Here is a 19059-nt window from a genome sequence, read left to right as displayed (position 1 = left end):
TGAGGATGTTGACGATGAGGTTTCGATTACCGTTAGGAAGTTTCGGTGGCTCTCTCAACGGCTTGAGGCGTTGAGATCTAAAGGTGGAGGTGGTGAATCGGTGAAATCTTATGTTGAGGAGGAGAAATTGGAGATGATTTGTCCTGTTTGTCGTGATTTCAACGCTTCGACTGTGACGGCGGTGAACGCTCACATCGATAGTTGTTTAGCGCATGCGGTTAGGGATGAACGGCGTCAGACGAAGAAGACCGGTTTTAAGCCGAAACCTAAAGCGCCGAAGAAGCGTTCGATTGCCGAGATTCTCACGGTAGCGCCGCCGATTGAAGTTAGTAAAAGCAAAAGCAAGGTGATTGAGGTTGAGGAAGGTGAAGATGACGATGAAGATGAAGAAGACAAATCCTCCGATTATTCAGGCGAGGATTCCAGTACTTCTGCTGCTGCTACTTTTGATTCGATAGTGAAGAACAAGAAGTGTACGAACAAAAACAGCAAAAAGAAAAAAACGAAGGAAGGTCAGAAGAAGAAGACGATGAAGAGCAAGTTGGGAAATCACGTTGATAGTTGTGTGCTGATGAACGATGAAAAGAAGACGAACATGAAAAAGAAGAAGAAAAAGAAGAAAATCTTCAACAATGAGCTCACTGGGAAGAAGGTATGTGGTTTTTGTCTCATGAAATATAAGTTAATCTTTTCGTTTCCATTATCTGAAGCTAAATCATGGTCACTGAGGATTAAATTCGTGGATTTTATACATAAAATATCACTTGATACTGTATATGTATAGTTTCTATTGACGTAGTTCCTTGTGATGTATGCGATTATAGCTTTCCTAATTCTACATGGGTTGCTTTTTCTGCATAAAATTACTGCTGAAAAAGCTGATTAGAGAGACAGCTGCATACTTGTGGACAAAAGTGAGTGATTTTTGTTTGTTCGAAATACGCGGTAAGTAACAGTTGGGAAAGTGGAGTTAAAAATTAAGACAACAAGTGTCTTCGTGTGTGGGATGAAATTCACAAGGCAGTGAAGCAGATGTTGCTCTAGCTGTAGGGTGTGTGTTGTAATCAGTATGAGTACCCTAGCTACAAGGGGCCACTCTTGGATTACCAGGTTTAAGAGTTGAGACTAATTAATCATATGAAGTTTTTTTCTCGCCCCGTCACTATTTACTAATAATTTGGGAAGAATTATATATCATATGGGCCATCTGAAGTTTGACATGTTCTCATCTCCTTTGCCTAGTGTTTGGGACGTAGGAGAAGAGGTTTATGAACAGCTGCATATATTTTCGCTAGTGGGAGATCTGTTAGTGGAGGTCCAGAGAATTTGAGATCATTTATTGATATGTCAGAAATGTATATATAGTGATCGAGGATTGTTGAATGTTTATATATGCAAGTCTAGATGGGCATGTATGTATCGATAAAAAAAAAACTCTTGACTTGGGTTGATATAGATCATTACCGCATGGGCATAATATCTTCTGACGTGTTTTATGTTGCAATCATCGTGACACATGAGTGAAGTAGGCGGTAGTTACTGGTAAGTTATTGGGTAATTATGTATGATGATGGTTTTGGACCCTCTGTCGTGCTATAGATATCTTATCAGATTCTGAAAGTGTTGTTAGTCTGTGGGGAGAATTGACCGATGAATTGGTTAAGAATTAAACTTAAATGTCTATCAGAAAACAACCTGAATTTTTAAATATATATATAGTCATTGAAAGAGAAGGCTTAAAATAGTTTCAGTTCATGGTTATGACTGAAACTTAAAAGTGGAAGTTGTTAAATATATATAGTACTTACCTTTAAAGAGGCCAGCCATGAAGGTTACACAATGATGGTATAGATTTGTAATCTTGCTGCTAATTATTTCCCTAGATATGCAATTTTAAAACTTGATTGGCCTTTGCTGTTTGAAGCAACGGCATCTGTAGTGTATTGTTTCAACTTTCAAGTCTTCATTCACATTTATATATATATACTAATCTAGTAAATAGTTTATTTTCCGACAACGTCCTCGGACTCTGGTTCTATAATCACAATATTTATTTTTTCCCTTCCTATCAATCTTACTATAAAACTTAAGTACACTGAAATTTCGGCATTGAGATTCGGCAGAAGCCACATCATTTTGAACGGGATATAAACATGGAATACAATTTTTTTTTTTGACAGGAACATAGAATACAATTTTTATAGAGGTTAATATTTGTTAATTTCAGAAATGCGTATTACATGCATAGATTTCTCAAAATGTATTAAGAAAAACATTTCTATTATTATTTATTATTATTATTTATTTATTTATTTTTATTTTTATTTTTTATGTTTTAGTTACTTAATTTTAGAATGGGGGATATAAACATGGAATACAATTTTTTTTTTGACAGGAACATAGAATACAAATTTTATAGAGGTTATTATTTGTTAATTTCAGAAATGCGTATTACTACATACATAGATATCTCAAAATGTATTAAGAAAAACATTCAAGTATTATTATTATTGTTATTATTATTATTGTTGTTATTATTATTATTATTATTATTATTATTATTATTATTATTATTATTATTTATTTATGTATTTGGCATTCTCCTTCCCTTCTCTTTGTTCATATATACAAGGAGTACTATTAATTAGTGTGCCAATAGTTTTTTTAATTTATAGACGCTTTGTATATTTTTTTTAATCTCCCTAATTAGAAACACTTCATCTCATTTTAAAGGATTCGCAATTTTTTTCTTGATTTGTTGTCTTTCAGAAAAAGAACTAAGATATAATTAATGAAGATTTTTACAACAAAGTGAAATTATATAATTTGAAAATATGTATCAATTGTTTAATGTTATAATAATTTGCAGCACATTCCCCGTGTAGACATTGCTAATATTTTTTTGTAGAATTAAAGTGTTAAATATTAATCTAAGAAAGAGTGGTACCAAAAATTTTAGAAAGAAATCTCTTATGATTTCTTCAGACAAAGATTCCCTATTCAAGTATGTAAAGTAATTATTATGACAAAAATATATAAGGGCTGTCATTGCAATCTTTGGTTATTTTACTGCAAAGTGTAATTAGGAACCAAAGTAAAACATTCTTTGTTAATACGCAATGTGATGGAACTGAAAACATTTTCTCCCACAAGTGTATCTACTTATAGTTTCTTTAATTTATTTAGAGTGTGTTAGTGTATAATCATTTTAAGCACAGGCTTTGGATTACGATTAAGTTTTTTTCATAATAATATTTAATAATATTTGTACGAGATTGTTTAAGGTTAATTTACTTTCTATTTATTTATGTGATAAAGTAAATTTTAGGGATACAGTAATAAGTAAAGTTTAATAGATTTTATTATGAGCTATAATAGATTTTTTATTATGTTTTGTGTGTGTGTTAACTCTTTGGTTTTTAAGAAAAATGAAGCTTAATAATTTAGAGTTTGACTGAGAAGACACGTAAGCTTTAAATTACAATATTTTTTTCTTCCTAAAAAATAATTACAACTTTTTGACTGAGCTTTATATTACAATTAAAAATTATATTTTTTACAAAATGATATTTGGCTGAAATTGCATTAGTTTTTCTAACTGTCTATTTATTACGTAAAATCAATTTAGGGATATGTAGTCACTATTATTAAGCTGAAGCTTTAATAAGTTTTAGTTTTATTATTCATTACTACTTTAAAAAAAAAAAATTATGTCTTACTACTAACTTTTTTATAAATAAGATTCTTAGTTGAAGCTCTCATGCATTCTGCTGGCTGATATATGCAGTTTCATATGTAATTGTACCGAAATATAGTTTAATGACTATTTTATTAAGTTGAAGCTTCCATTCACACATAGATTTTTCACAAAATTAAAATATATATCAGAGAATATTTAAGGTCATACAACCTCATGAGCTTTTATTACACTCGTAATAACCTTATGAACTAAGGGTGCTTTTTTTATGGATGTATCAATACAGATTTATTAGCTTTTATTATTGTGTTATTCGTTGATGTGAGCATATATGATCCATGCATTTATTATAGATTTTTATCATTGTGTTTTTCATTGATGTCAGCATATTGATGTAAGCATCCGATCCATGCATTTATTATAGATTTTTATGTTCCCCTTAGAGGCTTAGACCCTCTTCTGAACATTAATTCTAAAATGGCCAAATTGGAGGATTTTGTTTTTAAAGCTTTCAAGGATGTAATTTAGTTCTTAATTCAGTCGTTTCAATCTTGAAATAAGCTTTTATTGTAGGTATGATCCATGCATTTATTATAGATTTTTATGTTCCTCTTAGTGGCTTAGATCCTCTTCTGAACATGAATACTAAAATGGCCAAATTCTAGAATGTTGTTTTTAAAGCCTTCATGGATGTAATTTAGTTCTTAATTCAGTTGTTTCAATCTTGGAAAAAGCTTTTATTTGAGGTTTTCTTAAGCATAGGAGAAACTTTATAATTGATCTTAGTAACTTATCTTAATAAAGATAAGTAAGTTTTCTCTTTTTTTTTGAAGAATGATGGGACACTTAAACCAATTAAATTGTAATAAAAATGTCACTGCAGTAAGTCTTTTACTCATTGTCGTTTTTGAAAAGTAAGAAAATTCCCCAATAAATAATCAAATAATTTGTTTATGCAGAAGTTTGGATTTTGATTTGATCATTAAAAGTGGAAGAAAGTATACTTTTGTATAGTTTCCCTGGTTCTCATGGACAGTTTGCAAAACAGATTTTCAGCATCACCGGATACACTGTTTAATACTATTAATCTTATTTATTTTATTCTTCTTTCATTCGTCATCTTTTGTTAACCATTTACCTTTTGCATTCAACTTTTGGGGTTTCTGTTCCATTTTTTTTATTGCTGAAAATCCCTCCTGAAAAGAGACTGGTATAAAAGCTACTGGTGTTTCTAGTTATTACATTTATAGATAATATGTGATAGGAGATAATACAGTGAAATGCCTTTCTATTTAAATTAAACATGAGTATTTTGTAAGGCCTAAAACTTATTCAACTTTTGAGATCATGTTAGAACATCCATAATTTTGTTAATCTTGTTTATCTCAGGTAAGTGCTAACAAGCACGTGGTGCAAACTGCCGTAAATAGTTGCAGAAAACTAAGAGGTACAATTGGTAATAAAATGGTTGCATTCCAAGACATTGAACCTTCTGTCCATAGAAAGAAATTGGGTTTAAATGGCTTATCAGTAGAAAAAAAGCAACAAGTTATAAACTGTGACTCAGTTGGAAAGCGGCAAAAAGCAGATTCTCCTGTTCGGGGCATTCTTAAGAACCACTTAAAGCATGTTTCTGGAGAGATGTCAGATGGATGTAAAATTCAAGATGGTACTGAAGAAATCCATGAGAATGATCAAGTGCTAACCTACGACAGACATGTCAAACTTTCTTATAAACATGAAATAGTTGGTCCAAAAAAGAGAAGTTCATTTGATGAAACCATGTTTGACATATCTTCAGATGCACCGGCTACTTCATTAGTAAAGGAGCAGTCCTCTGGAACTGATGAAGAAAGTGCTAGTTTTGAGGATAACAAAAATTATGACTACATTGCCCTTAAGATAGACAACAAGAGAGAGGAGGTTTGCCCTATAATTGAAAGCAAACATTTTTCTAATACTCCAGAACAAGTCACTGGACCAAATTTCATGAAGCCATGTATCAATCAAGAGCAATCAAGCCAGTTAGAACAGAAGTCTGAATTGTTAACCAAGATGGCTGTTTATGACAATAATAATTCACAGCTTTTTGATATAGGCAACACAACTACATTGAGTTTTTCTTCATATGCTGGCATTTCTAGACATCTTTTTGCAGTCCAGGACGGGCAAGTGTGTGGTAAAAATACACAGGTGTGTGAATCTGGTGTTTTCAGTTCCGGTGGAAAGTTCATTGACTATTCGGAGGATCCTACTTTTGAGGTTGATGATGTGAACAAAAATGCAAGTACAAAGACATTTGTGGAGTCATCATCGTATTCTTCTCCATATAACAAAGTAAATGAAAAACCAGAGTCTCCATTGCAAACTTATGGAGTTAATGGTAATATTGGCCAGGCCTTGGGTGACAGACAGTTGTATAATATGTTTCCTGCAGATATGATTGATAAATCATACCCTTTTACAAGCTGGGGGAAAGGAAGCATAAGAAATAGCTGTTTGGATCCTAACATTTTCGGTTTGCCACTCAATTCTCATGGTGAGCTGATCAATTTCAGTTCAAGTGGAAATGTAGGGATGAACCAGCTGGAGCCATCAAGTCCATTAGGAGGTTCTTTAAGTGGCTTGCCCATTAATAATATTCTCTGTCAAAGTAGTCAGGAAAATTTAAGCAATAATGAGGTGCATGTTGTTCAAAAGACATTACCAAAAGATGGTCTAAATTCATTTCCTCATTATTCACCCAGGTTAGCTGTCGCCGAGTTATGCAGTCAAAGAGAAGATATCCATCGACCTAATTCCGAAATGTGTTCCAGTCACCATGTACAGCCACTGAATTCAGAGTTCCTTAAACGCAACTCGTGTATTGAACAGAACCAACGTGAAAGAGTGCAGAACCACAATGGAAGCACAATGGTTTCTCTGAAAGATGGTTCAGATCACATCTCACTAAGTTCCAGCCCACCAACAGTGAGGTTAATGGGTAAAGATGTTCCGATTGCTAGAAGCAGCCAAGAGATGCAACAATTTACAGGAGATGTTTGGACTGATGAGGAATCCAGAAAAAGGCATTATGCTGAATGTACTGCTTTAGAAAAATCTTTCCTGGGAAGATGTTCCAAGCAGGATTGGGTATCTGGTTCCCCTATACCAATATCCACCGATAGTGTATTGCAGTTGGAGAGAATTCAAAGCACTCATGGATTGCAAAGCTCTCGGGGATTTCCTCAGCAGTTTATTGAGCAGCAAAGTAATCATGTATCTCAAAATGGAAGCCTCCAAGTTGGCAGAAATGCCAGTTCTTATTTCAATCCTATTGATCAGGAATCTACCTCTTATGCAGTATTTAATGGGGCACCCAATGACTTTTCAGAGCAGTTTATGGCTGCTTCTAAACCTTCGGGACCGAACTCTCAGCCACAGGTATTACCCACTCCTTGCACTTTTAGACTGCCGGCATGTTCAAATAATGGCGAGCTTAATGGCAGGATAAAAAACCCTCATGCTACAAAATCAGCCTTCGGATTTCCTTTCTTGCAACCTGCTGATAATGAACTGGCCAAAACGTATTGGTTTCAGGGGCCTTACAGAAGTGTGCCATCTTGGTTGTCAAGCTCAACAGATGACACGCTAACTAGGACCTATTCTCAGCAACTTTCTGGTGTAGGTAATCAAAGTTTTCCTCAAAATCGATGGGGAAATAATTTCACTTCGCCGTCGGTTACTCATTCAGCAGATGTTCTCTACCCCTCTAATCCTCTGACTTCTCGGGGTCCCATGAAGACAACCCTTCTTTGTCCAGCATCTATTGTTCAACCTCCACAAGTTTCAGTTACACCCTCTACCATGAATAGTGGTTGCCGAAACATAAATAAGGCCGTTGACGGTGTTAACTTGGATGATAATATGGTTGTCAAAGACTATCATCCATGTACAAATATCAGGAAGAGACCTGCAGATAATCTTGATGATTCTAGAAAACCTATCAAGATATCCAATATAGAAGTGAACGAAAACTTGAGTCATGTGACAAGGTTGACTAGAGAAAACTCAAGTGTAGAATTGCAACGTAACAAAAGAGCTGTGATAATTGATCCACAAGTGGAGATTGCTAGAAGTAGATGTTGCCAGAATGTAGCACAAAATCTAAGTTCTACTAGTTATCCGGCTGTTGATTCTTTTAATCTGGACGGCACAATAAGATCTGGTCCTGTCCGACTTGGTCCCAAAAGAGCTAAGCACATCCTAAAATCCTCTTGAAAAAATGGATTAGGATAGCGAAAGAGCGATCCTTTTTGCCATATTGTCATTTATTGCCATATCTAGATAATTTACTAAAGTATACTGATTTTTGGTGTAAGTCATATCAATTTATCATATATGCTTTTTCCATCTTTATAGTATATATATCCGTTTGTGAACATAACAGGATTGTCCATGTATCAATATTGCCAGGTTGCTGAAACCGGTGGAAAATTGATCTTAATTCCATCCAGTCTTTTGATCATCCAGCTCAGTTTTGAAGTTTTTTTGCTCTTTACAGAATTTTATCACCAAAGATGATGCTTTCGATATCTATTTTCGAGTCCGGGTTTCTCAACACGGCATCTGTTCAATGACTTTGCAAGGATTTAGAATAAGAGAACGGTACATCTCTCATAATATTACTAAACCTATTCAAAAAATCCTGAATTTGTGCCTTTATAAATTAATTAATGAATTATTGGATACCACTAAAGGCACTACATTCTGATACTTCCACTTTAACTTGAACCATGAAAAAAATATTTATAATTTTTTTAGCGTGCTTGTTTTTTATTTTATTTTTGAGAAAATAATAATATTTTTACAAAGCTCTCAAAATTTTTATTTTTATTTTTATTATAAGCTGTTTTGAGAACAAAATATGCCATAATAGATGTATACACACTTTTGAACTAAGGTTTTATAAGCTTTTTAAAAGAAACCAATCTCTTTAACTTATTTACATTTAAGACATTACCATGGTACGTAAATGAGATTATTATTAGGGTTTGAGCTTAACAAGTTCTCTAAATGCATTGTTTAAGAATTGTAAACACTATAACTATTCATTGAAAAGTTAAGTATATCTCTTTTCATGTCTTAACAAGTAAACATAAAATTTATCAAAGTCTAACAAAAGAGTTTGCTGGCAAAGTGTTGCAGTTGGCCCTATTGTCGGATTATTTTGTCTGTATAAACTATTCAGTTATATTTTAGCCACATGCTTCTCCAAGTATTGTCTCATCCTGATTTTCTTTCACTTGTACTTGACCTGTTTATCTTTCGTTTTTTAGACGCGTTTAATTCATTTTTAGGTATATATATTTTCTTATCATATGTGTATACACTCTTTGCATGGTCTACATATTTTCATATATTAATGATTACTTCTAGTGTAATTTATATAAATGATTACTTAAAGTTATAATATTCATGTTCATATTATATTAGTGTTGATTCTTTGTAAGTATCTTGTTATTTTTCAGAATGATCAACATATAAAATAGGAAAAGAAGAGTCTAGATTAATTATTGGACTGACCTGTGCATGCTTTTATATTTAGGTTCCTGTTTTCTGCCTATTATTATCTGTTAAAATATTCATTCAACAAAGTATCAGTTATTATTTATTTATTGAAGTCCAAAACGGGAAGCAAAAAGGTTAAAGAGGTTTTATAATTAATTATTACAGGATAGGATACGGTTATCCCTCAATCAGCTGTTACAATACATTCACGGGAGAGATTCTTATGTTGCTTAATTCAAAATGATTATTACCCATTTAATTATTGAAGTTGCTTTATCAAAGCGTGATGGTTTATAACAGTGACAAGCTAATTAATAGGTCTTGATCACCTATACCCGATCATGCATGCTTGTTATAGTACATCATATCACCCATTCCAATTAAACAAGAGTAATAAATATAGTAATAGTAATAAGGTACAAATAAAACTTGATGTATTGATAATAGATAATAAGATTGCTATGGTTTTTCTATAATAATTCTGAAACTTGATCAGCTTCTACATGCTAGAGAGTTTATAAAGTATAAACAGAAATATATATTAATTGTAACATGTTTACTTTCTTCCCATGCCAACTTGGTTAAATTGACACACTCAATGCTTCTTTGCTTCTTTCTCAGCCTACAATCCAAAGTGAAAAGAAATATATTATTAAAAAAATAGTAAAAGTTGAACTTTTATAATAATAATAATAATAAAGAAATATATAGTAGTTATTATATAATCATATATACCGCTCTAATCACTCTCTCAAATGCATCTGGACCAAATCTATCGATATAACGTTCAACTGCTTTTCTTGCATCGAAGGTCATCATATGAAGGACCTTTTTGTACTCCTCAGGATAATTATAATTATTGGAACCTCCATGGTTACCAAAATTCTTGACATATCTCCTCACATAATTCTCATATATGTAAGCTGCTCCATTGAACATTGGCAGTACCAACCATACGCAAAACACAAGCTTCATGTATGGCCAAATTGGAAACCTATTTATATATTTATTTTATCATGTTAAATAAATTAATATTATCAAATTGTTGTGTGTGTGTCTAACATGTCTATGCATAGAGAACTTAATTAATATTACCAAGATAGGATCTTATAAGTGGAAAGCTCAAAGAGGGTTATGAGAGAGTATAAAACCCAATACGTTAGCCATTGTTGGTCATCTAAGGTTGAAGGACTTTCAATTGCCCTCATTGATGCGTATCTATGATCACATAAATATCAAACATTTAATAGTTGGTCATTACATTACATATTGTCAAGAAAAATAATTAGTCATCACAATGATGAGGAAGTTAAAATGGAAACGAGATGTTGTAATAAAATGTTCGACTATAGTCATTAATTGCATATTAAATTAATTAGTAATAAAATGGTATGTGATATGGCCATTACTTACAAAGGATAAAGAAGCATTACTCCTGGCCTGGTACACAAAGAAGTACAATGTTATTACGAGGAAAAACATGAAATTAAGATCCTAAAATTTAGAGTGTGTTCCATGTGTTTTAAAGTTTAGGTAGAAAACCTATTTTTCATTATATAAAAACAAAAAAACTATTTTCATTGAACATATTTTTGTAAGGGAGAGTTTCGTACATGGGATTTCGAAGGTATATAATTATAGCATGCGGAGGAGTAGAATGGAATGACAATAGTTTACGTGACATATAGAATTTATGAAATTAAATAATTAAGATTAAGATATTTTTAAAAGTAATTGGAGGAGAGAGATGATTAGTTTACCCTATTGTTGTGTCTAAATGTCTTACTATTGTTCCAAGGACACCCATGATGATTTTTCCAGTTGGAGAGATTAATGAAGTTTTGGAAAGATTAATTAGGAGCAAGAAATGATGGAATCTAAATTGTAATGTAAATGCATATAGGGTTAGATATATTGATATTTATAATGAACCAAGCAAGGAATGTTTGTACCCAAAAGTTTTCTTTTCTCTAACAAAAAGAAAGAACCACTAATAAGGATGCCAAAAGTTAGGAATTTTCAAGTGCTTTTCAACTCGTGCAAATATCATAATATATACCTTGCCATTTTCGATTGGTAAAGTTTATGTGACATTAACTTAATGTTAAGCATGCAACCAAGTATATATGTGGATGAATTAAGGAGCTACGTACTTGTCTATTTTATTTTATGAGTTGACAAAAGTATTTACGACTTTAAGTATATACTATTCAAATTTTGGCGTAAGTTTATGGGAAGAATATTGTTTAGTACGAAAAAAATCACAGCAAGTGAAAAACATTTACTATTTTGCGGTGAAATGTTTGTTACATAATTCCAACTATTTTTAATTATTTCTCCTGGATTCCCATCTTCTCATAATAAAATGATCCCTTTTAAATTTTAGTTCATATATGAAGAGTAATATTAAATGGATTTATTTACTTTAAATATCAATGATAGTATTTAATTTCAAACCGTTTACATTTCAAATGATGACGACAAAAATATTAATATTTAGTACGTTGTGACACATATTTTATCTACTATTATTGTGTGAGCTTGGTTGTTAAAAAAAATAAGAATGCAATTTAAAGCAAAATGACATAGAGAAGTTTTGCCCTCACAAGCAAGATGCCCCTTAAAAGAAAGAATATGTTGACGTGCAAATGGTGTGGCTGATCATCACATGCACAAAAACTCAACATGGTCCCAACAGGCTGGCCTTGTTTTTCAACAAGCACCACGTACGTTATAATTACTATCATCAAACAAACTTTGACTTCACTTCCATTCCATTTCCATCACATCCTCCCTTTTTCATCACTTTTTTCCCATTAGGGTGTTGGTGATGATGCTACTATTAATTCATGTGTGACCTAACCTTACATTGTTCTTTTTCAAAGCTTCAATGTACATCACTTTTTTAGTTCTCAATAACTGTTGCCAAGTATAGTAAAGGCAAGAAAAAAATAATAATAATAAGGTATGATTGAAAACATCACTAGTTAATAATCACAATAATTTAGCCGATTGATAATAAAATCTGAAAAATAATTATTTAATTTATGTTTATATTTGAATTTTCTTAATACTGCATTACATTTATTAAACACTTGAGTCGAACCATTTAATTCTCCGAAATCCAATTTAATTCTACTTTGAACTAATTATAAGAAGAAGAAGAAAAAAAAATTAAATTCATTGAACTCAAATTAAAATAATATCAACCATATCAAAAATATCTTTAAATATAATTTATTAATATTGTTATTAGATGTCTATTATACTATGATCAGATTATTATAATATGATCACATGTAGATTGACAAATGCATTTTATTTTTTACATGATATAAAAAAAATTAAATACACTCAACTAACTCTTAATAAATGTAATATAGGTTAAAAAATATCGCTAGACACTTAAGGTCTCTTTGCAATTGATTTTTGAAGGATTTTGGAGAAAGAGCTTGAAAGTGTTAAGTTTATATTTTGATTTATATTCAATATTTTGAAAAAAATAAAAAAGAACAATATGATATATTAAATATAAATTTAGCACTCCATAGACTTTATCCCCAAAATCCTCTAAAATTTAATTTACAAACAAACCTTTAAATTTTGTTGGGAGCTAAAGGGAAAAGGAAGAATTTTGGAGGGTATAGAAATAATGTAAAGACAGAGGAACCTCTTATTTTTCTGGGAGAGTATCTTCAAGAAAATAAATAAAAAATACTTATTATTTACGGTGACAAATTAAAAGTTGGAAGGGGCAAAACTCGAAATGTGGGGGTGTGTCAGTAAGATATAGGGGTATATCTATAAAAAAATCTTTCAGTTTTTTGGTTCTTTATTTTTGAATGCGGCCCAATTAAAAATCTTTCACTGAAATTAAATGCGGCCCAAGTTTTGAAACATATACTAAAGCCCAGTAAAGCCCACCCAAAACTTCCACTGAAATTGAAACATATACTAATTTCACATGACATTAAATTAAATTATTCGAAAAAAAGAACAAACACATGACATCAAAATCCAGTAACCGCAATACATATACTTCTACTTCACCACAGTTTCGGTGATTAATCCAATTGTTTAATGTTTCCCTTTGAGATTCAACACACACAGTAGTTAACCTTCAAATTCCATGTGAGTATATATGTTTTGAACACTGTAACTAATTTCCCTTTGATTTCAATGATTCAATTGATTATGTGCCACTAACCCTTTATAGTTTATTGATCTTATATTAAGATATTTTGATAAAAATTTGATCTTTTCCCCTCCTGCTATAAACCCTTTATTTCACCATGTTGAATCATGGATACAAATTAAAGCCACGGAGTAGTGCTCACATTTCCATGGTTCAAGTACTTATTATGTCTTTTACATTGATGTTAATGATAGTGATTCTCTTTTTAGTATTTGATAATATCAATGATAATGTTGATGTTGATGTTAATGTTAATGTTAATGATAATGATAATGATGGTGTTAAACCAAGTTTCACTTATGAATCTCCTAAACAAAAGTGGAATAGTTTTGACTCTTTGGTGAAATTGAATCCAACAAGAGAGTTCCGGAATGGAACAGATTTGATATGGCAAGTACCTGAATCACCTAAAGGTGTTATCTTTCTTGCTCATGGATGTAATGGAAAAGCCATAAACTTTTGGGACAAATCCTTTGAATGTTCTGATTGTATTGGTTTGCCTGAAGAAAGGTTGCTTGTACTTCATGCTCTTGCTCAACGTTTCGCCGTTGTTACTATTTCGAGTGAACATAGATGTTGGACTTATGGTAAGGAATTGTTGGTTGTTAAAGATATTCTAGAATGGTGGATTGGTAAGAGGAGGCTTGGAAAACTTCCTCTTGTTGCTTTAGGTGCTTCATCTGGAGGGTATTTTGTATCTTTGCTTGCGACGGTGAAAAAGTTTAATAGTATTGTGCTTATGATTGCTGAAGGGATGTTTGAGGAAATCGATATTAATGAGGACTACCCTCCTACCCTTTTTGTTCACATGCCTAAAGATCTTTATAGGCAGCAGAAAATTGATGAATATGTAGAGGTTTTAAAAGATAAAAGGATTGATGTCGGTGTTGTTGAATGTATGGAGTTTCCGTTGTCGCCGGGTACTTTAGCTGATAGGATTCCAGGTCTTGATCAGACTCTTTCTAAAATTTTGTTCGAAATCTTTAAGGAAAAGGGTTTTGTTGATCAAAATGGATATATGAGGAAAGATGGACGGAAAACAAAATGGAAAAAGGTTCTTGAGGAGAGGAAAAATATCTTGATTGATAAGCATTTGATCCCTCATATTCAGGAGGAGCTAAACCTTGCATTTGCTTACCATGAGATGACAAGTGTGCATTCCGACCAAATTTTTAAATGGATCGAGTCGCATATGCGCTGATTTCTTTCTGGTTGTAAAAAATCTAAAGCCAATGAGACATGTATGTCATGGAAACCACTTGTATAATCAGAGGTAGAATTTCTCACAGTAAAGAAACTTACATTGGTAACTTTATCAGAAATCCAGTGTCAAGGGCTAGAATTTCTCAACTATGTAATACTACCAGAAAATTTAAAAGGTATGCCTCTGAATGTTATCCTAGATTTTGTTAAAATTAAGATCTTTCTGCCATTTTTTTCTTTGAGATTTGAAGCAATAATTCTCAGACTTGGTTATTCTTGTTAATTTGTATACCCTGGTTAATCATTTGTTATATGACTGTAAAATTATGAGCCTGACTTGACTACTTGATTAGTATTAGCATGCTCTTAAACATGTTGTTGACAGCTATCTTGGTAAAATAATATGGAAATATTGTCTTATAAATTATCTTGGTAAATATAGCAATACTACATGAACTTGGAGTGTGTGTGTATTAAAAGTTTAGGACCAAGTCTTATAATTTAGTTTTCCAATTCTTTTACAGGCCCACATATGGTTGACTTTATAGTTCACGTTTTTCATCAGAAGCATTTAAAAACATTTGGAACTTCACAATTATGTGCACATTTCAATGTTGAGTAGTATTAAAGCTTAGTGTCAGTTTGGATAAGTTTTTTTTTTTTTTTTTTCTTTTCAAATGCTTTATGATCTTTTTGGTTTTAGAAATGACTATTTTTAATTTATGAGGAAAGCATTAGAAAAGGTTTTTCTTCAATCCATATACAACTGCACCAGTGAATATATAATGTAGCAATATAACATTCTACCTATGAAGTCAAGTAAAGTAAGTTCATTAACCAAACGTATTGTGATCTAAACTAGTAGTAGTAGAGGTCCCTTATATCTAAGTTAATATATGTTATATTTGGAAAGATTGGTAAGCTGAAGACATAAAAGCTGTTTTTTTTTTCTTATAAAAAATAGAACACAATGATTCTTATATTACATAACTTGTGAAGACTACCATCTTTTTATAGGGTTTACCTACCATTATAATTGTTTCTGAACCAAAGGACAGCCTTGTACACTTCCTGTTAAGGCACTTAAAATAACATTAATTAGGCATCACATGGCCCTTCAACCCTTCCTGTGCCATTGTAACAGCAGTCCTATTTCATATAAGGGCACCTTTGGTAGCTATGTGGATTTGGATAGTGTGTTGTCACAATCCTGTGTTGTCACACAGTCAGCCACATTTGGTGGCCGATGGATTAGTGTTGTTAAATAGCGGTTATAACAGCGCTATAGCGTAGCAAATGTTGAATAAATTGTTACTGTTTTGCGATATACTATTTAGTATAAAATGTTGTCAAATAGTGATTATAGCGGCACTATAGCGATGTTGTGTAACATAATTTGAACAGACAGCTATTTTTTGTGATCTGCAATTGACAACACTGTGTTGGATCAAGATCCAATGGTTCAGATCTCAATGCAGATCTTGATTTATTTTATAAAACTAAATTACCAAGTTTGAGATTTGGACCTCTGGCCTTGATTGAATGACTACCGATGTGGCTGACTGCAATGCACACAACCCAAATTCCATCTTGGACCATCTGTTGTCTTTCTGTACACACACACACACACCAACAACAAGAAACAATTGTCTTGCATTTCACTAGGAAACAATACTAGACACCTTTACAATTAATGTAGACCCTCCCTGCACATGTTTTCAAGACACGCAATCATGCATGTATATAACTTGAATGCAGTTCATGTTGCATGAACAATCAACTTTTCTAGACTAGGGCTACTTTGCTGGGTTGCTCTTTGTATATAATCAATTTATTTTGATACACACCCCCTTAGGTAGACCTTCATTTAATGAGAATGTGATGACAAATCTTTACTGGTGTTCTTTCTTGCTATACAATGAAAATAAAGTTTTTTTTTTCTAAATAAAAATTTACTGTTGCGTCATATATGATGCTTTGTACTTGAATCTTATGCATGGAGATCTTGAAGCATTATAGCAACAAAATATCAACTTTATTCAAAACTAAGAAGCCATGAAAGCTAATTAACATATAGTTGTAAAGTAACACAAAATCCATAATAGGATAAGTTAACATATGATAAGTACCTAATTAAAAACACTCTTAGCAGAAGATATAGATATAATATACTGAGCTGAACTCAATAAACTAACACATAAACCAAAGTAATAATTAGATCATGCTCTAAGCTTCATTCTCCCTTCATTGGCCATCCTGAAGAGATGAGCTTGTGTTGCTGCAGCCTTATTTGAGCTGAGTGATGCTACAAACCTGTCTCTAACTTGTTGAGTTGTGTAAGGGAACCTGTTGTTCACCAAGGAGTTAAGAAAGGAAGCTGCCCCTTCTCTGTAGAGTGCTCCAAGTCCATCAGTTCTTGTGTTAGAAAGTGCTTGTGGAAGGCTGAGACTTGAACCAAATCCTGGCAAACTAGGGACATGAAATGCATTGCCTAAGGTTCCCCACCAGCCTAGTAATCCCCAGATGATTTGTGGGTGAGTATTCCAGTAGCTGCAGTTTTGAAGAAAAAAGTCCAGAAAGGTTAATTATCAGTTAAAACCCTAGATGTGTACTCCCTCTGGTTTTAAGTATATAAGAAAAAGATACATGTATTTGGTGCAAATTACATATACCTTTTTGCTTATATTTAAAACAAGAGGCAGTGTTATATATGATAGTTTACATTTCAATGCAATATAGGGGAAGGAACTTACTTGCATGTACCGGTGAAGGGAGATGGTGAAGGAAGGAAAGGTGGTGTGGAGTAAGTGGGGGACGGTGGGGTGCTAGGGTCGAATGGGATGATTGGTGGGCTGCCACTGATTGGTGTTGGAGGGCTACTATCTCCATAAGTTGGTGGTGAGTTGTAGTATCCTCCACCTCCTGAGGGAGGGTTTGATGGTGTTGTTGGGTTTGACGGGGTTGATGGTGTTGTTGGGTTTGACGGGGTTGATGGTGTTGTTGGGTCTGGTGGTGCACAATTGCCACTTGGTGGTGTTGATGGAGTTGGATTGTAACTTGGTGTTGACGGAGTTGGATTGTAACTTCCGTCGCCACCTGACGGTGGTGACGGGGTTGGATCATAAGTTCCTGGGGGAGTTGATGGTGTTGGATTGTAACTTCCACCTCCGCTTGATGGTGGTGATGGGGTTGGATCATAACTTCCACTGCCTGGGGGAGTTGATGGGGTTGGATTATAACTTCCACCACCATTTGTTGGTGGTGATGGGGTTGGGTCATAACTTCCTCCACTTGGGGGAGTTGATGGGGTTGGATTATAACTTCCATCACCACTTGAGGGTGGAGTGGGAGCTGATGGTGTTGGATTGTAACTTCCACCATCTAAGGGTGGTGATGGGGTTGGATCATAACTTCCACTGCCTGGGGGACTTGATGGTGTTGGATTATAACTTCCATCACCACTTGATGGTGGTGACGGGGTGGGATTTGATGGTGTTGGATTGTAACTTCCACCATCTAAGGGTGGTGATGGGGTTGGATCGCAATTTCCATTGCCAGGGGGAGTTGACGGGGTTGGATCATAACTTCCACCACCACCACCTGAGGGGGGTGATGGAGTGGGAGTTGATGGGGTTGGATTGTTACTTCCACTACCTGAGGGTGATGATTTATGACTATGACCATGATGACCATGGCCATGACTGTGACCGTGACCATGAGATGGCGGGGTGCTACTGCTACCACAACCAATTCCAGTGTGATGAGATGGTGGACTATGTGAACCTTGGACAAGTCAAAAACAATGTATAACATGAGTGGACAAATTAAGTAACTAAAACATAAAAAAATATAATAATAATAATAATAATAATAATAATAATAATAATAATAGCTTCTTTATGAGAAGTTGATCTTGATACTTCAAATATTGAAAAATAAATAAATGGCCTACTTACTTTCAAGGAAAGTTCAAAATCATATATCATTAAAATAGATAGATAACTAAAGTTAGAGAATTACATAGAGAACTAGATATAGCTGTTGGAGAATTTCCTGCATGAGGGTCTTGAGTGTTGGCTATTACAGGTATAACAAGGTTCTGAGAAATAAATGCAACCAACATTGTGAAAATGGTAAGAGAAGCATTGTTGCTTCTTTTCTTCTCCATTTTCATCACTAGCTACTTAGAAAGAAGAATGAGAAGATTTTTGAACTAAGTTAGATACTAAATTATTAGAAAATTAATGATTCAATTATTTTATTTTAAAAATGCATAAATCAATTTTTATAAGGTAAGAAATTATTAAAAAAAGAATAAAAAAATAAAAATTGAGGAAATAAACCTAACCAAGAAATAGAAAAAATGCAACAACAAAAAAAGCTCCAGTTAGTTATATTTCTTGATTCTTGGGCA

The 19059-nt window shown here is 33.1% G+C and overlaps 4 protein-coding genes across 7 annotated transcripts in view; 2 read left to right on the top strand and 2 right to left on the bottom strand.

Annotated features, from left to right (window-relative positions):
• LOC101497686 (uncharacterized) overlaps positions 1 to 10472 on the top strand; it is an 11274-nt gene extending 802 nt beyond the window's left edge. Inside the window, exons 2-5 of one of the 4 annotated variants that reach the window (XR_012161906.1) lie at positions 1 to 652; positions 5087 to 7120; positions 8153 to 8344; positions 9413 to 10472. The exon at positions 1 to 652 is cut by the window's left edge and continues 516 nt beyond it. Coding sequence is in view for 2 of the 4 variants with exons in the window: in XM_073365035.1 (XP_073221136.1) it covers positions 1 to 652; positions 5087 to 7957 (3523 nt within the window). In the remaining 2 variants the exon portion in view is untranslated. Of the gene's footprint in view, positions 653 to 5086; positions 8103 to 8152; positions 9167 to 9412 lie in introns of those variants that run through there. The other 3 variants (XR_012161905.1, XM_073365036.1, XM_073365035.1) reach the window with 3 other exon arrangements.
• Positions 9665 to 11137, bottom strand: LOC101513008 (HVA22-like protein f). Its single transcript, XM_004491291.4, has 5 exons — positions 11008 to 11137; positions 10661 to 10687; positions 10343 to 10465; positions 9983 to 10241; positions 9665 to 9869 (listed from the first exon to the last, which is right to left on the bottom strand). The coding sequence occupies exons 1-5, from the start codon at positions 11052 to 11054 to the stop codon at positions 9843 to 9845; spliced, it is 483 nt and encodes a 160-aa protein (XP_004491348.1). The 5' UTR covers positions 11055 to 11137; the 3' UTR covers positions 9665 to 9842.
• Positions 11138 to 13230: 2093 nt separating this feature from the next.
• Positions 13231 to 14978, top strand: LOC101513335 (uncharacterized). Its single transcript, XM_004491292.4, has one exon. It carries the CDS (start codon positions 13540 to 13542, stop codon positions 14641 to 14643), a length of 1104 nt encoding a protein of 367 aa, XP_004491349.1. The 5' UTR covers positions 13231 to 13539; the 3' UTR covers positions 14644 to 14978.
• A 1680-nt stretch (positions 14979 to 16658) lies between these two features.
• On the bottom strand, positions 16659 to 18861 carry LOC101512689 (uncharacterized). Its single transcript, XM_004491290.3, has 3 exons — positions 18666 to 18861; positions 17399 to 18428; positions 16659 to 17195 (listed from the first exon to the last, which is right to left on the bottom strand). Exons 1-3 carry the CDS (start codon positions 18817 to 18819, stop codon positions 16865 to 16867), a joined length of 1515 nt encoding a protein of 504 aa, XP_004491347.1. The 5' UTR covers positions 18820 to 18861; the 3' UTR covers positions 16659 to 16864.
• Positions 18862 to 19059: the final 198 nt, after the last annotated feature.

Source organism: Cicer arietinum, chromosome 2, assembly GCF_000331145.2.
Source record: "Cicer arietinum cultivar CDC Frontier isolate Library 1 chromosome 2, Cicar.CDCFrontier_v2.0, whole genome shotgun sequence".
NCBI lineage: Eukaryota > Viridiplantae > Streptophyta > Magnoliopsida > Fabales > Fabaceae > Cicer > Cicer arietinum.
This window is presented reverse-complemented; position numbering and strand designations above follow the sequence as displayed.

Bases quoted from the DNA above. Each gene is read 5' to 3' on its own strand.
- LOC101513008 (XM_004491291.4), bottom strand. From the start codon at position 11,054: ATGGGTGTCCTTGGAACAATAGTAAGACATTTAGACACAACAATAGG. The intron at 10,466-10,660 runs GTAAGTAATGGC...ATGTGATCATAG, and splicing joins GTAATGCTTCTTTATCCTTT to ATACGCATCAATGAGGGCAA. The intron at 9,870-9,982 runs GTATATATGATT...TTTGGATTGTAG, and splicing joins TTGAGAGAGTGATTAGAGCG to GCTGAGAAAGAAGCAAAGAA.
- LOC101513335 (XM_004491292.4), top strand. From the start codon at position 13,540: ATGTTGAATCATGGATACAAATTAAAGCCACGGAGTAGTGCTCACATT.
- LOC101512689 (XM_004491290.3), bottom strand. From the start codon at position 18,819: ATGAAAATGGAGAAGAAAAGAAGCAACAATGCTTCTCTTACCATTTTC. The intron at 18,429-18,665 runs GTAATTCTCTAA...GACTTGTCCAAG, and splicing joins AGCTATATCTAGTTCTCTAT to GTTCACATAGTCCACCATCT. The intron at 17,196-17,398 runs GTAAGTTCCTTC...TCAAAACTGCAG, and splicing joins CCCTTCACCGGTACATGCAA to CTACTGGAATACTCACCCAC.